The sequence below is a fragment of the Mobula hypostoma genome, chromosome 10 (assembly GCF_963921235.1).
Source record: "Mobula hypostoma chromosome 10, sMobHyp1.1, whole genome shotgun sequence".
In the NCBI taxonomy this organism is placed as follows: Eukaryota; Metazoa; Chordata; class Chondrichthyes; order Myliobatiformes; family Myliobatidae; genus Mobula; species Mobula hypostoma.
Genome location: NC_086106.1, coordinates 48,883,122 through 48,900,051, shown reverse-complemented (window position 1 = coordinate 48,900,051; position 16,930 = coordinate 48,883,122). Strand labels below are relative to the sequence as shown.

The 16,930-nt window shown below is 39.6% G+C and overlaps 1 protein-coding gene and 1 long non-coding RNA gene across 9 annotated transcripts in view; one reads left to right on the top strand and one right to left on the bottom strand.

The window, feature by feature from the left end:
- The window catches only part of hdx (highly divergent homeobox), a 152,018-nt gene that overhangs the window by 132,803 nt on the left and 2,285 nt on the right, over window positions 1-16,930 (top strand). For all 8 annotated transcript variants that reach the window (XM_063060459.1, XM_063060463.1, XM_063060465.1 and 5 more), the window contains 4 exons: window positions 369-567; window positions 799-926; window positions 8,573-8,668; window positions 12,100-12,222. In XM_063060459.1, the coding sequence (XP_062916529.1) occupies window positions 369-567; window positions 799-926; window positions 8,573-8,668; window positions 12,100-12,222 (546 nt within the window). The remainder of the gene's footprint in view (window positions 1-368; window positions 568-798; window positions 927-8,572; window positions 8,669-12,099; window positions 12,223-16,930) is intronic.
- The window catches only part of LOC134352887 (uncharacterized), a 57,972-nt gene continuing 41,443 nt past the window's right edge, over window positions 402-16,930 (bottom strand). The window contains exon 3 of the long non-coding RNA XR_010019494.1: window positions 402-522. This is a non-coding gene — a long non-coding RNA (uncharacterized LOC134352887). The remainder of the gene's footprint in view (window positions 523-16,930) is intronic.

The window sequence follows — 16,930 nt, the reverse complement described above, 5'->3', positions numbered from 1 at the left end:
CTGCAGGATTCATTTAATGAAGAGGTTCATTAATCCTTTTCAATTAAGTAAACCCACTACCCATCTTCAGTCTGGTCACACCCAGCTCAAGTTCAGCAGTCATGGATTTGGAATCCTTGAGGCAAAGAGAGAATATTGTGTCTTGAGTTTTATCGATGTTCTCTGCTTCAATCGGTGCATAAGTTAAGCAAGCAGTAAGGGAACCAATGTAATATTACATTACTGCTTGCATTACATATTTCACCACCTTCAACTGAAGTACCTGTTGAATACTTTGCTGTTCTTTTAAACATACAATCTTTTTGTCATACAAAATAGTTATTGTGCTCTTAATGTGTTCACTTTTCCCTCCTTGTTCTTCTGAAAAGACATGGATAGGAAATCGGCGAAGAAAATATCGGCAGCTGGGGATTGAGTTACCTCCTGCACGTGGTGGACCAGCTGACTTTTCAATTCTATCAAATGCAAGTTCACCTGCATTGTCTGAAGTCAAGGCGGAAACAATCAAGTCACCAGAAAATTCTGAAGATAATGACAAGAGCAAAGATGATGTCAGTTTATCTGAAGGTACAATCTTATCCAAAGAGTGAAGTTTTAAATGGCTGTTCAACTATATATGTGCTCACAAAAATACTTGCAAGCATTTTACACTTGCATACCTTCACACAGGTGCATTGGTTTTCCCTATGTTCCTCTGTAAGGTTAATGTCACTTGAAACAGTGGTATTCTGGTATCTTATCCAGCTTATTTCAAGGCCTCTTTACCTGCAGGTCCTAATTTACAATCTGTCTTTATAGGTGTTCCAAGTGAATTGGAACAAAGGGAGGATGAAGATGAGGAAGAGGAAGAAGAAACTACTGAAGAGAATGGCGATGGAGGAAGTATTAGTGACGGGTCATGCAGTATTCCGACATTGGAAAAAGTGGTAAATATTTTTGTTATTTCCTTAAGAATTGTTGAGCAAAACTAGTACAGCAGAAATAATGGGCATAATTTCTGCCTTATTTAAATACTGCTTTTCCCATACACATCTCAAATAAGATGAGGAAACGGATAGTACACTCACATATTTGTCTTGTTTCTTTGATCATATACAACTAAGATAATTTCTTGCTCAAATATTGACTTAACTATTTGAGTTGCTTTTACAAATAATGTGCATTTCTATTTGTTGAATGGGTGCACCAGTTACATTTTACTAATTACTGTTCTCAAGTTGGTTGATGTTTCTGTCTTTGAAATCTATGCCACAGATCTGAATTATTGGCACTAAAGGGTATTTATTAAAACAGTACTGAAGCATAGAGTAACAAGTTGCAGACTACGGTGTACAGCTCCTTGATATTCATGTTTCTAACCAGCCAGCAGGTGAATGTTACAGGGAGTATTTTGGTAATCATTACGATCAATGTTGCTGTTCTTTCTTTATGGAAGAATTCAAGATCCTGATGAATTGGTTCCCACTGGTATTCCTGTTAGCATCAAGTTTGACTGATATAGCTTGAGATCAAAGGAATAGGATAAAAGGATCAATAAATATGTTGCAAGTAGATCATATATTTTTAGTTAGTGTGAGACATTTTGAGACTTAATAAGACCTCTCAGTAACTGCTGTTGGTTTCAATATGCAAATTTTTCATTAATAAATGCAAATGTTGTAGTAAGTTTTGTAGTTTATTTTTTGTTTATCATATTCATTAGTGAAGCATCCAATGTAGCAATAACAAGTGAGCAATTTCCTTTGTTGCATACAGCCACAACACTTTTAAAAGCTTGATTTCTCTATCTGTTTTTGCTAAAGCAGTTAAAAGTAATCTCACTCCTATTTTAACGGGCTTTTTTGAAAAGCATGCTGTTTTATTTCATAGATTTATCTCTATGAGACTGAAATAGATTTAATCTTCTGCATCATCTGGTGCCAAGCTGTATGGGTCCTAATGCCCTTCCCTTGGACAACATTGGTGTCGTGGAGAGGGGAGACTTGCAGCATGGGCAACTGCTGGCCTTCCATACAACCTTGTCCAGGCCTGCGCCCTGGAGAGTGAAGACTTTCCAGGCGCAGATCCATGGTCTCGCAAGACTAACGGATGCCTTTTATCATCTGCTTGTACTGATACTTCATTTTGTTATACTTCTAACAGCAAGACTGACCACTGTTAATCCAGCTATGGATGAGTGGAACGATTTTGACTTTCAGATTAAGGAAGATAAGTCCTTACTCACCGACTGTGAATTGCCAACGCTCTCTTTCCCTTGGTACTATAGGTTGCTCCTCCTCACGCTTGCATGCTTGCCTTGGGGTTCACTTTGTCTATGCTTCTAACTCTGATATGCTCTGCCGCTCTTAATCTTGCCCATAGTCTTTACACTCACCAACTCCAAAAAAAAAACTCAATCCTGAACTAGTTCGAGAAATTCTATGGAAAGGAGTTAGCAATGCAGTATTTTCAAATCAAATTTTAAGATATGTCTTTCTTTCTTCTTGATGAAGTGTGTATTTCTCTGTTTCATCCCTACCTAGTGTTATTTTAGCTTGATCATTTGGGCATGAACTATGGAACATCATGTTTTGAAGGGAATATCTCTCACATGTTATCCAAGGCAAAACTGTGCTTCGTTGCCAACTATCATATTGTACCATAGAGGAAGAAAGCTGGTTTTGGGCTCAATTATGTTAGATCTATAATTGGAAATCTTGGGAATCTGATACGAGTTAGATCTTTTCTTTTTAAAAAAAAAGTTTGAAGTTATCAAAGTACCTATATCTCACCATATACAACCCTGAGATTCATTTTCTTGCAGGTGGTCTCAATAAATCCATAATAGAATAATAACCATAATAGAATCAATGAAAGACGATTTGTCCTTTGTTCAACCATGTGAAAAAGACTATAACTGTGCAAATACAAAAAGAAAGAAAGTAATAATAGTATTAAATAAATAAGCTATAAATATCGAGAACATGAGATAAAGTGTCCTTGAAAGTGAGTCCATAGGTTGTGGGAACACTTCAATGATGGATGGGGCAAGTAAGGTTGAATGAAGTTATCCCCTTTGGTTTTAGAGCCTGAGCGTTGAGGGGTTGTAACTGTTCCTGAACCTGGTGGTGTAAGCGTAAGTCTTTTGTACCTTCCTCCTGATGGCAGCAGCATGAAGACAGCATGTCCTGGGTGGTGAGGGTTCCTGGTGATGGATGTTGCTTTTCTAAGACAATGCTTCATACAGATGTGCTCAGTGATGGGGAGGGGTGTACCTATGATGGATTGGGCCATATCCACTACTTTTTGTTGGATTTTCCATTCAAGGGCTTTTGTGTTTCCATACTATTCTATGATGCAGCCGGTCAATATACACTCCACTACACACCTATAGATGTTTTTGTCAAAGTTTTATATGTCATGCTGATCTTCGCAAACTCCTTAAGGAAGTTGAGGCACTGCTGTTCTTTCTTCTAATTGCACTTATGTGCTGGGCCTAGAACAGGTCCTCTGATGAGGACTGACTAATGAACACCTGGTTTCCTCCCCTTAAAGTCAATAATCTGCTCCTTGGTCTTCCTGACATTGAATGAGAGGTTGTTGTTGTGGCACCATTCAACCAGATTTTCAATCTCCCTCCTATAAGCTGCTTCATCACCACCTTTGATTCAGCCAGTGATATTGGTGTCATCAGCCAATTTTGAATGTGGGACTGGAGCTGAAAAAAAGAATGTGCTCTTAAATAATTTATTGGTATTCAAGTTTTTAGTCTGAGATGCCACACCTTATTTCTTGGGTACATTAATAATTTCTGGCCACAAATTCTTGGTTGCAGATCAATGATTTTGGAACATTGAGTCACAACTGTAATAAAACGATGAACACATACATGTATCAGGGAACTTTTAGAATCAGTTGGCAAGTGAGCACAATGAAATTGGAACCCTCTTAAATAAAGTTTCGTTAAATACAAGATTTGTTAGGATGACCCACTTCATTTTAAGTGTAGTACGCTGAGAATGAGTGAGGTTATTTGCTTTCGATTTTCAGGAACTAATTAATTCAAAGTTCAAAGTAAAAATTATTATCAGAGTACATACATGTCACCACGTATAACCCTGAGATTCTTTTCTGCGGGCATACTTAGCAAATTTATAGAACAGTAACTATAAGCAGGATCAATGGACAACAAACTGTGGCAACAGAAATACAAATAAATATAAATAAACAATGAGCATGAAATAACAAGATAAAAGAGGCCTGGGTGGTGGGGAGCGTGATGATGGATGCTACTTTTCTACGGCAGTGTTTCATGTAATGCGCTCAATGGTTGGGAGGGTTTTACCCATGATATGCTGGGCCGAATCCACTACCTTTTGTAGGATTTTCTGCTCAAAGGCATTGCTGTTCCCATACTGGGCTGTTATGCAGCCAGTCAGCACACTTTCCACCACACATTTATTAATTTTGTCAAAGTTTTTGATGACATGGTGAATCTCTGCAGTCTCCTGAGGAAGTAGAGGCGCTGTCGTGCTTTCTTTGCAATTATATTTATATGATGGGTCCAGGACAGGTCCTCTGAGATAGCAGCACCAATGAACTTAAAGTTACTGGCCCTCTCCACCTCTTATCCTCCAATGATTACTGGTTCATGGTCTGGTCTTCCTCTCATGAAGTCTACAATCTGTTCCTTGCCTTACTGACATTGAGTGAGAGGTTGTTGTTATTATACCACTCAGCCAAACTTTCAATCTCCCTCCTGTATGCTGATTCATCACCACTTTTGATTGGCCCACAACAGTGGTATCATCAGCAAACATGTATATGGTGTTGGAGCTGTACTTGGCCACAATGAAGTATTGAGCACATTATTCAAATGACCTTGTAGCTAATGACCACCATGATTAAGAAGCTGTATCACTGTCATAGCAACCAGTTTTCCAGCTGTAATAAAATTATCCTGAAATAAAATGATTCTGTCTTCCTAATATTGAGATCATAACTCCCCTGATATTTCTATAGCAGTTGCCAAGTTGGTTTCTTGTGGCAAAGTCTCAGTTCCTCCAGAACTCTGTCATTTCCTCTGAATTTAAATGTTCATTTTTAACAAAAGTCAAATTTTGTATTTTTCTCGGAATAGTAAATCTAATATGATTGTAAACATCTAAAAATTTGTATATATAAATTAAAAAGAACAAGAAAGGACAGTTTGTCTTATTGATTCATCTGCAGGCTGCTTCTGATGAATGAGTAAATAAATCTAAGATGTACACAAATTTTCAACATGTCTTTGACCATACTATTGTGATCATCAGGAATTTGCTGGGTATCATCAAAATGATCAGGCCCCCTCTGCCTGGCATGTTGTTAGCAAATGTACAGTTGCTGGAGAACAACATTGAGGACCTGAGGGCAAGGTTGCTGTATCGGAGGGAAATGAGAGATTGTTGTGTTCGAAGTTTGAGTAAAACGTGGTTTTTTCCCTACATGCCAGATATGGCAATCAGACCTGAAGGCTTCTCGATTCTCAGAATGGACCGAACTGCTGATTCGGATAAGGTAAAAGGTGGAGATATGTGCTTCGTGATAAACTCTCGATGGTGTTTCGATGTGGTGATTTTGTTGAACTCATCTTCTCCCGACCTTGAACACCGAACGGTCAAATGCCGTCCATTCTTTTTACCTATTGAGTTCCGTAATCCTGACCGTAGTTTACATACTACCAGTGGCTGACCATAATCGACCGCTTGAGATACTGCATGATGCCATCTCCCAACAAGAAACAGACCATCCTGATGCATTACAAATCAGTTGGGAACTTCAACCAACTCGTTTGAAGAAAACCCTCCCCAATTACCATTAGCATATAACCTGTGGCACCAGAGGTCCCAAAACACTAGAGAACTGTTATACGAAGATAAGGAATGCCTACTGTTCCATGCTCAGACCGCATTTCGGTAAATCTGGATATTTGGACAACAGAGGTGGTCGCTGAAGGCAGAGAAGCGGCTACTGGATTCCTTCGAGTCTGTAGACCGGGTTGTGTTTAAGGACTCATCTGTGGATCTGAATGAATACACCATGGTTGTCTCAGACTTTATTAAAACAGCTTTGAACAAGTGTGTCCCCACAAAATGTTCTCCAACCAGAAGACCTGGATGAACCATGATCCACAATCTGCTGAGGGCCAAGTCTGGTGACCAACAAAGTTATAAAAGGTCCAAGTATGATCTCCGGAAGCTATTTCACAGGCAAAGTAACAATTCCAGACTAGACCTGAATCAACAAAGAATGCTCAACAGTTGTGGCAGGGCTTGAATACTTAAAAAGTTATGTCAAGTGACATAGGTGACAGCAGGACTTTGCTTCCAGATGAGCTCAATTGCTTCTGTGCTCGCCTTGACGGTCAAAACTTGGAGAAACTATTATGAAACTCCCAATAGCCCCTGATGAACTTGTGATTTCAGTCACTGAGGCCGACATGCAAGCAGCCTTCAGGAGGGTGAACCCATGAAAAGCATCCGGCCCAGATAGGATAGCAAGCAAAGCTCTAAAGATCTGTGCTGACAAGCTGGCTGACGTGTTCACTGAGATCTTTACCTCACTTCAGCAGTCTCAGATACCGGCTTGCTTCAAGCAGGCTTCAATTATACTGGTGCCTAAGAAGGATGTGGTAATCTGTCTCAATCACTATTGCCTAGTAGCACTTACATCCACAGTAATGGAGTGATGAAACACCAACTCCTGCCTGAGCCACTTCAATTTTGCCTACCAGAGTTAAAAGATCCACAGCAGATGTCATCTCATTGGCTCCTCACTCAACCCTGGAACATCTGGACAGCAAAGATGCTCTTCATCAACTAGAGCTCAATACCATCATCCCCTTCAAGATCTTGACCTCAGTACCTCTTCGTGCAACTGGATCCTCTATTTCCTTACTTGAAGATCCCAGTCAGTTCAGATTGACAACATTTCCTCCACGATTTCCATCATCAGAGGTGCCTGACAAAGCTGTGTGCTTAGCTCCCAGCTCTACTAGCTTTACAGTAATGACTGTGTGGCTAAGCATAGCTTCAATGCCATACTCAGGTTTGCTGATGACACCACTGTTACTGGCCGAATCAAAGATGGTGATGAATCAGCATATAGGAGGGAGACTGAAAATCCAGCTGAGTGGTGTCATAACAACAATCTCTTATTCAATATCAGGAAAACCAAGGAACTGATTATTGACTTCAGGAGGAGGAAACCAGAGGTCCATGAACCAGTCCTCATTGGAGGATCAGAGGTGGGGAGGAGCAGCAGCTTTAAATCCCTCTGTGTTACTATTTCGAAGGACTTGTTTCAAAAGCATGTATGTGCAAAAAAGCTGCAGGAAAGCAGCATCCATCATCAGGGGTCACCCCCCATTCTGGCCATGCTCTCTTCTCGCTGCTGCCAACAGGAAAAAGGTACAGGAGCCTCAGGATTCGCACCAAGAACTTCAGGAACAGTTAGTACCCCTCAGTCTTCAGGCTCTTGAACCAAGCTTGCCCCATCATTGAAATGTTCCCATAACCTGTGAACACACTATCAAGAACTCTTCATCCCATGTTATCGATAGTTATTGCTAATTTATTTATTATTAATACTATTGTCATTTTCTTTTGTATTTGCAGTTTATTGTCTTTTACACACTGGTTGAACAGCCAAGTTTGCGTGGTCTAACCTTAACTCTATTATGGATTTATTGAGTATGCCTACAGGAAGATGAATCTCAGAGTTGTTAATGGTGACACATATGTATTGTAATACATTTATTTTGAACTTTTAAGTTTTTTTTTGCTTGTGTTTTGGAACTCTGTGGAGCCACATAAACAACTTGAAAGTTATGCAACTGTGAGGAATTAGAATGAGACATCAGTGAGCACTCAGAAATAATTCACATTAATGTTTTTATTTCTAATGTATTTGTATGAATTTCCAATGTACACTGACAAAGAGAAGTTCATCACTTCCAATGAACAATGAAGAAAATAATTTTGGATATGCTAAATATGATTGTTGTGATATTTGCAATGTGATAAATTGCTTCCTTGAACTTTTCAAATGCTCATGACTGACTTGTTTGGATTTGCTCTATAGTGAATATCATCAGTAAAGATTTGTGTACTTCCAAGGCTAAAAAGTTTGGGATTTCTGTATGTGACTGAGTTAATGTAATATTACTCTTGACCAGAAAACAGAGGATGATGTTGCTGCCGGATATATTACCACAAATTTGCAGTAGTTCGCCTTTACATAAACTATGATGGGTTGATTAGATATTTGCATTAATGGGCAGATGTTCAGATACACCTAATAAAGTGGTCATTGAGTGTAATATAATGGGCTAGGAGAGGCAGCTATCCATGAGAAAATCTCACTTGATCTGACAACTGGCTTCAAGAAGCTTTGATATCCTCTAAGCTGCCAGTTGAAAAGGCCACATCAGTGAAAAAGGAAATAACTTGTGAGGCAAATATAACATAGTTTGAAAAGTCAAGTGAATAGGATTGATCAGCCTTAACCCATTGCAAGCTCTAACAAAAGCTTTGGGTTTTTTTTTTGACAGAAATTAGAAGTACTTGATGATGATGCAGCTGAGATGAGCAGTTGTGATCGCATAGCTGTTGAAGTTGAGCAGCTTCAAAAATTACTGAGCTTAAAGGTGAGATATGATACCTGTTAACATTTCACAACATTGGATCACTGTTCAGAACCTGCTGAACCAGCTTGTTTAGCTACTAGATGTAATCAAGAGATGTTTCCCAAGAAGCCATTTGATTAATGTATCTGTTTCATTGCTGTTTCTTGCAGTTTTTAATTCTGTTCTTAATGTTACAGTACTGGTAAAATCATTGAAAAGTCTTGTATTCAATTTCCCATTCTTCTATATTGAGGTTGGGTATAAGAGAACTTCTGATTTATTTTAACAGAGCGCATTACTGGATAGGCTTCTTTCTGATATTCAGTGTAAAGCACTACATGGTAACTTTTTGCCAGTTGGCTACATTTCAATCACTTGCATTAATGTATTATAAAATAAAAAATTGTATGCACTTTTAAATTAGAGTTGTAACAGTTTATTGTCCAGTTAAATCTCAGCAGTAAAGCCTTTTTTAGCAGTGAAATTTTGAGCTCTCAGTTTTCCCAAGAAAAATTAAAACAAGGAGACATTGTATGGACAGAATAATAATTGTTGGGGAAAGAAAATACAATTAATAGCCCCAATTTGTAGGAGATAGGGCTTTGTTTTAACCCTGTTGTATTGTAAAGGTTTACATTATCTTAAATGTATTTTGTGTTTTTTTTTATTGTGTACAACACACAATCAATGTTTCATCAAATGTGCAATCCTATTGCTTTGTTTAATTGTCAGGGTAGATGCTCTGATTTAATAACTCAAATAGTTACTATTTTGTACAATGCGCAAAATTTTGTCCTAAGGCCACATATTCCTTGAAACATTCTATGCCCTCTAATTCACAGTGACGTTTACCATCATAAGAACTCAATATCATTGTGCTTGGAATGGCCGGGCATTCTGACCAGAATGATCACCATAGATGAGTGAAGAATGAAAGTAGTTCTACCTGGCTGCATCTTCTCATTCATCTGGCATTTTTGGCACTGTTAATCACATCATTATTTTCTAGTACCCTCACCACTGTCTTGTAGAACTCTATATAGCTATTTGCATTATAATCTCTTCAGTTGATGTGATTGCATCAGGTCTTAGACAAATTGGAAGAATGGGCAAAAAAGTAGCAGATGGAATATAGTGTTAGTAAAGGTATGATAATGCATTTTGGTAAAAGGAACAGTAGTGCAGACTATTATCTAAATGGGGAGAAGGTTCAAACATCAGAGGTGCAAAGGGGTTTAGGAGTCCTCGTGCAAGACTCCCAGAAGGTTAATTTACAGATTGAGTCTTTGGTAAAGAAGGCAAATGTAATGTTGGCATTTATTTCAAGTGGAATAGAACATAAAAACAAGGAGATAATGTTGAGCCTTTATATGACACTAGTCAGGCTGCACTTGAAGTATTGTCAACAGTTTTGGGCCCTATATCTTAGAAAGAATGTGTTGTCATTGAAGAGAGTCCAGAGGAGGTTCACAAGGATGATACTGGGAATGAAAGGGTTAACATATGAGGAGTGTTTGGGAGCTTTGAAATCTAGAAGAATGTGGGGGGTGGGGGCGGGTGATCTCATTTAAACCTGCCGAATATTGAAAGGACTAGATAAGGTGGAAGTAGAGAGGATATTTCATATGGTGGGGGTGTCCAGAACTAGAGGCACAGCCTCAAAATTGAGTGGCAACCTTTCAGAACAAAGGTAAGGAGGAATTTTTTTAGCCAGAGAGTAGTGGATCTGTGGAATGCTCTACCACAGACTGCAGTGAGGCCAAGTCCATGGGTGTACTTAAGGCAGAAGCTGATAGTTTCCTGGTCATCAGGGTATCAAAGGATCTGGTGAGAAGGCAGGTTTATGGGGTTGAGTGGGATTTGGGATCAGCCATGAAAGAATGGCAGAGCAGGCTTGATAGACTAAATGGCCTAATTTTGCTCCTATGTCTTATGGTCTTATACCATTCCTGACTCTGCACTCCACTGTTCAACCCTCCAGGTATCTGTTATCTTGTATTTGTATGATGACTACCTTTAAACAAGCCATAGGATAAATTAAAGTCTGCGCTTTAAATTCTGTTCACTTTCTCTGACAGATACCTGACATAATCTTGATGTTTAGGCTTTGTAATGCTGAGGTTTTATGAGGCATTGGTCAGACTGCATTTGGAGTGTTGTGAGCAGTTTTGGAAGGATGTGCTGATATTGGTGAGGGTCCAGAGGAGGTTCTGAGGAATGACAGGGTTAACATCTAAGGAGCATTTGATGGCTCTGAGCCGGTACTCCTTGGAGTTCAGAAGAATGAGATGGGGTCTCAGTGAAACCCATCAAGTATTGAAAGATCTAGACAGAGTGGATTTGGAGAGAATATTTCCTGTTGTGGGGGAATATAGGAACAGAGGGCACAGCCTCAAAATATAAGAATGTCCCTTTAAAACAGAGATGAAGAATTTTTCTTGAGCCAAAGAGTGGTGAATCTGTGGCAGCCAAGTAATTGGGTATATTTAAGGCAGAGGTTGATAGGTACTTGATTAGTAAGGGCGTCAAAGGTTATCGGGAGAAGGCCGGAGAAAGGGATTGAGAAGGATAATAAATCAGCCATGATGGAATACAGGAACAAACTCAATGGGCTGGAATGGCCTAAACCTGCTTGTATGTCTTATGGGCTTCAAACATAATATTGATGGTGTTCATAACATCCCTGCCAAGGCAGCCAGTTTTGAGACCTATCAGGTCATCTGATTGTGCCACTACCTGTACTGCTTATGTTGCTAAACCTTTCATCCTTTCCTTTTTTTTTATCCTGCCAATATCTGTTTGGCTGGGCTCCCATTTTCCACCTTCCAGGGAAGTGCAGCAGTGTGTCATTCCAGTTATTTTGAGAACTGAGTGTTCCACTAATATCCTGAGAAATGTGATATCGGTCAATGTCACCAAAAGCAAATGAACACTGTATTTTGCCTCACTTCAAAGACTCGGACACAAAAATCCAGGCTGACACTCCAGGCAGTTACTGACAGATTGCTGCAATATCAGTGTTCTATCATTCAGAAAAAACTTACACCAGGGCCATTTCTACTTCTTTAGGACAAAGATCTTGTGATATTATTTTGAAGAGTAGTGGGAATGTAATCCCAATTTGTGCTGGCAAATATTTATTTCTCAATCAATCATCACTGACTATTACCTGTTCTTGCTACTTGCTGTTTATAGGAATTGATTTTAAAGACTTTCAGGTTGAGTCAGGAAAGACATTAAATGGAAGTCTTTCTGTTCATCTGGTCAGTGACTGGTCGGGTCATACTTAATACTAAAGATACCGTGTTTGTATGAAATCAAAATAATTTTTCTCTGTGTAACACTTAGACAGTTTGATACATTCAGAGGCTACAACAATTGTGACTTTTTCTATATTGCATATGACTTTCCTCAAGTATACATTTATTTTCTTTCAATGTTTTTTTTTTCAGAACGATGAAATGAAGTACCTTGAGAATGAGTTGGAGAGACAAAAACAGAAATACCTCCATCTTCGGAATTTCACCACAAGTTTAGTTCATGCAGTTAAATCAAATGACAAAGAACAACAACAGGTAACTTTTATTGCAGCAGGATCTTCATCATGGCATCAATCCTAACTAAGTGGTTTGCTAAATATGTTTTGGTGTAAATCTTAGAACATAAAGGTGCACATACCATTTCCCTTTTTAATTACCTGGCGTACTTGCATGTTTGCTTTCAATATTTGATCGACAATATCACCATGTCCTTTGTAACTCAGCATTTCTTAATTTATCTCCACTTAAATAACACTCTGCTTTTATTTTCCCTTCTGAAATGGAGTGACATTTATCTACATAATACTGCATTTGTCCACTAATCAACTGTCTCAATTGAATTGAGATACTTAGGAAAGATTGTTGTTTAAAAATAAAACTTATGATCCAAAGTTTTAAGAAGGTAAGAAATAGCAAAATGACACCACACAGTCCTTTGAACCTGCTCCACGATTTAGTAAGAACGTGGCTTAACAAGGTAAGAGCTCAGGATATACAGGAGAGATACTAGCATAGATAAAAGATTGGCTGTCTGGCAGGAAAAAAAGAGTGGGAACAAAGGGGGCCTTTTCTGGTTGGCTGCTGGTGACTAATGATGTTCTGCTTAGGTTAGTATTGGGACTGATTCATCTCACATTATACGTCATTGATTTTGATGACAAAATTGATGGTTTTATGGCTAAGTTTGTGGACGATATGAAGCTAGATGGAGGGGCAGGTAGTGTTAAGGAAGCAGCGAGTCTGCAGAAGTACTCAGATTGAGAGAATAGGCAAAGAAATGGCAGATGGAATACAGTGTAGGAAAGTACGTATATGGTCATACACTTTGTGAGAAGGAATAAAGGCATAGACTATTTTCCAAAAGAGGTGAAAAGTCAAAAATCAGAGGTGCAAGGGGACTTGGGAGTCCTTGTGCAGGATTCCCTAAAGGTTAATTTGCAGGTTGAGTTGGCGCTGAGGAAGGCAAATGCAATGTTAGCATTCATTTCGAGAGGACTAGAATATAAAAGCAAGGATATAATACTGAGATTTTGTAAGGTATTGGTCAGACCACACTTGGAATATTGTGAACAGTTTAGGGCTGTTTATCTAAGAAAGGATGTGCTGGCATTGGAGAGGGTCCAGAGAAGGTTCAGGAGAAGGATTCTGGGAGTCAAATGCTTGACATAGGAGGAGCATTTGTTGGCTCTAGGTCTGTACTTGCTAGAGTTTAGAAGAATGGGAGAGGGAGGATCTCATTGAAACCGATCGCATATTGAAAGGCCTAGTTGGAACGGACTTGGGGAGGATAGTGTGGGAGTCTAAGGCCAGATTGCCTAGCCTCCAAATAGAGGGATGTTCTTTTAGAATAGAGTTGAGGAGGAGTTTCTTTAGCCAGAGAGTAGTGAATCTATGGAATTCTTTGTCACAAACAGCTGTGGAAGTCGTTACTGGGTTTATTTAAAACAGAGTTTGGTAGATTCTTGATTAGCCAAAACATCAAAGGTTACTGTGAGAAGGCAGGAGAATGCGGTTGAGAAGGATAATAAATCAGCCACGATGGAATGGCGGAGCAAACTCGATGGACTGAATAGCTTAATTCCGTTCCTAAGTCTTGTGGTGGCTGACCATGTTCCTCAGTCATCATTACTGTATTCCCTGGTCTGAAGGTACTATAGTCCTTGCCTTGAATATGTTCAATGAGTTCCCATCCACAGAAGTCTGCAATAGAGAACTCTAAAGTTTTACAACCCAGTGCATAAAGAAATTTCTCTTCAATTCTAAATGCCCACTCCTCATCCTGAGACCACACTCCCCTGTTCAAGGAGGATCCCTTCAGCATCTACCCATCAAACTCTCTCTCAAACTTGTTAGTCTCAATGGGACCATCTCTGATTCTTTTAAATTTCTGTCGATATAAGCCAAGTTTCATTAATCATGATTGTTCGGCAACCCTTTATCCCAAGAATTAATCTTGTTACACTGACTCCAAGGCTTAGTAGACTTCTGTGTTTCTCAGTAGAGATTAAAACTGGCCACATTACTCAAAACGCAAACTGTCCAAACCTCTGTAAAATCTTAATGAGTCTTCCTTACTTTTATATCCAACCTCGTTTCTTAATTGCTTGCTGTAAATATGTGTTTGCATTCTCCATTTCCTGAACCAGCTTATTCAGATCACTGTATATGAGGTTACTTGAATTCACTTTAAAAATTATATTCTTTATGCTTCCAACTGCATCTTATTTAAAAATGTTTAGTGTCAGTGGAGCTGTACCACTACTTAAACTGAGCAATATGAAACAAGAGAAACACAAACAAAATGCTGGAGGAACTCAGCAGTACAGGCAGCATTGATGAAAATGAATAAACAGTCAATAGTTCAGGCCGAGACCCTGCATCAAAAACAAGATATCAAAAAAGCAGGACTGGAGTACAAAAGCAAAGACATTTATAGGTAATTGTTCATCTTGCAGAGGCCAGGCAAATCCATCAAAAAATCAGAAAATTGCAGGACCTTTGGGATCTTTGATTTACAGAGAGGTCTTGATATGCAAGGTCCTAACTCCCTGAAAGTAACATGTGGGTAGGGTGGTAAAGGAAGTATGCAGTATGCTTTTCTTCATTAGTTGGGACATTGAGCACAAAAGTTGCTTAGTTGTGTTCCAGTTGTATAAAGCTTTGGTTAGATAACATTTGGAGTATTGCATGCAGTTCTAGTCACCACAATATATGAGATGTGGAGGCTTTGGAGAGGGTCCAGAGGAGGTTCACCAGGGATCTTGCTTGGATTGGTGTATTAGCTATAAGAAAATTTGGACAAACAGGCAGATTTTCAAAATTCATTCAAGGAATGTGAGATTCGCAGGCTGAGCTAGAATTTAATTGTCTGCCCCTAATTACCCCTGAGAAGGTGATGGTGAGCTGCTGCTCCAAGATTTTAACCCAAACCCAAGGAAGAACAATTTCCAAGTCAGCATGGTGTGTGGCTTGGAGGACAACTTCTGCAGGTGGTGTTCTCATGTTTTGTTGCCCTTGTCACAAGTTTGGATAAGGCATTTTAGTGAGTAGTTGCATTGCATCTTGCAGATGGTACAAAGGTATGTGAGTGAATGGCTGTAGACTGCTATGTACAGCTTCTAGAGTGTTGTTGAAGCTGCACTTATCAGAGAGATAGAGAAGGTATTGGAATCATGGTCAGTGAAGACATGGTGCACTGAAGATCCTTCCTATATGCTGCATTTTTTTACTTCATAAGACACAATCAATCTTATTTGATCTTAAAAGTTCAAAATCTTAAACTTAAAAGGGACCATGTAGCTACTGAATGTTGGTCATTAGAAAGTATTTTTGACACTGAGTTTTGACTTATTCAAAGCTATATCAGAAAAAAATCTGATGTGAAACCATATTTATTTCTTTATGTTATTTAGCCATATAGTGTGGAGTAGGCCCTTTGAGCCGCAACACCCAGCAATCCCTGACAGCCCCATTTTAACCCTATCCTAATCGCTTAAAATGATCAATTCATCTACCCAGTACGACCTTGGACTATGGGAGGAAACCGGAGGACCCGGAGAAAACCCTCGTATTCCATGGGGAGGATATAGAGAGACTCCTCACAGACGATTCTGGGATTGAACTCTGAACATTGACGCCCCGAGCTGTAACAGTGTCGCGCTAACAGCGAGAGTTCCGTGGCGCCCCATATGAATCATATAATGTTACCATGAAGATATTAAACAAATGCTTTCGGAACTTATGCAGGAAGTTTTTATAGTAAAAATTAAGGTGCATTTTACAGATTTCTTTTAAATCACTTAGTCATAGACAACATTTTTGAGCTGATATTTCCATGTCAACTACCTTGTTCTGTTTCATTTGCTTATTAATCAGAATCGGGTTTAATAGCACCAGCATATGTCGTGAAATCTGTTGACTTTGCGGCAGCAGCACAACGCAATACAAAATAATAGAGAAAAATAAGTAAACATAAAAGTAGAAATAAGGTAGTGATCAACAACAGGAATTCTGCAGATGCTGGAAATTCAAGCAACACACATAAAAGTTGCTGGTGAACGCAGCAGGCCAGGCAGCATCTCTAGGAAGAGGTGCAGTCGACGTTTCAGGCCGAGACCCTTCGTCAGGACTAACTGAAGGAAGAGTGAGTAAGAGATTTGAAAGTGGGAGGGGGAGGGGGAGATCCAAAATGATAGGAGAAGACAGGAGGAGGAGGGATGGAGCCAAGAGCTGGACAGGTGATAGGCAAAAGGGATACAAGAGGATCATGGGACAGGAGGGCATGAACTCCTCTACTGTAAAGATGAAGCCACACTCAGGTTGGAGGAACAACACCTTATATTCCGTCTGGGTAGCCTCCAACCTGATGGCATGAACATCGACTTCTCTATCTTCCGCTAATGCCCCACCTCCCCCTCGTACCCCATCTGTTACTTATTTTTATACACACATTCTTTCTCTCACTCTCCTTTTTCTCCCTCTGTCCCTCTGAATATACCCCTTGCCCGTTCTCTGGGTCCCCCCCCCCCCGTCTTTCTTCCCGGACCTCCTGTCCCATGATCCTCTCGTATCCCCTTTTGCCTATCACCTGTCCAGCTCTTGGCTCCATCCCTCCCCCTCCTACCTTCTCCTATCATTTTGGATCTCCCCCTCCCCCTCCAACTTTCAAATCCCTTACTCACTCTTCCTTCAATTAGTCCTGACGAAGGGTCTCGGCCTGAAACGTCGACTGCACCTCTTCCTA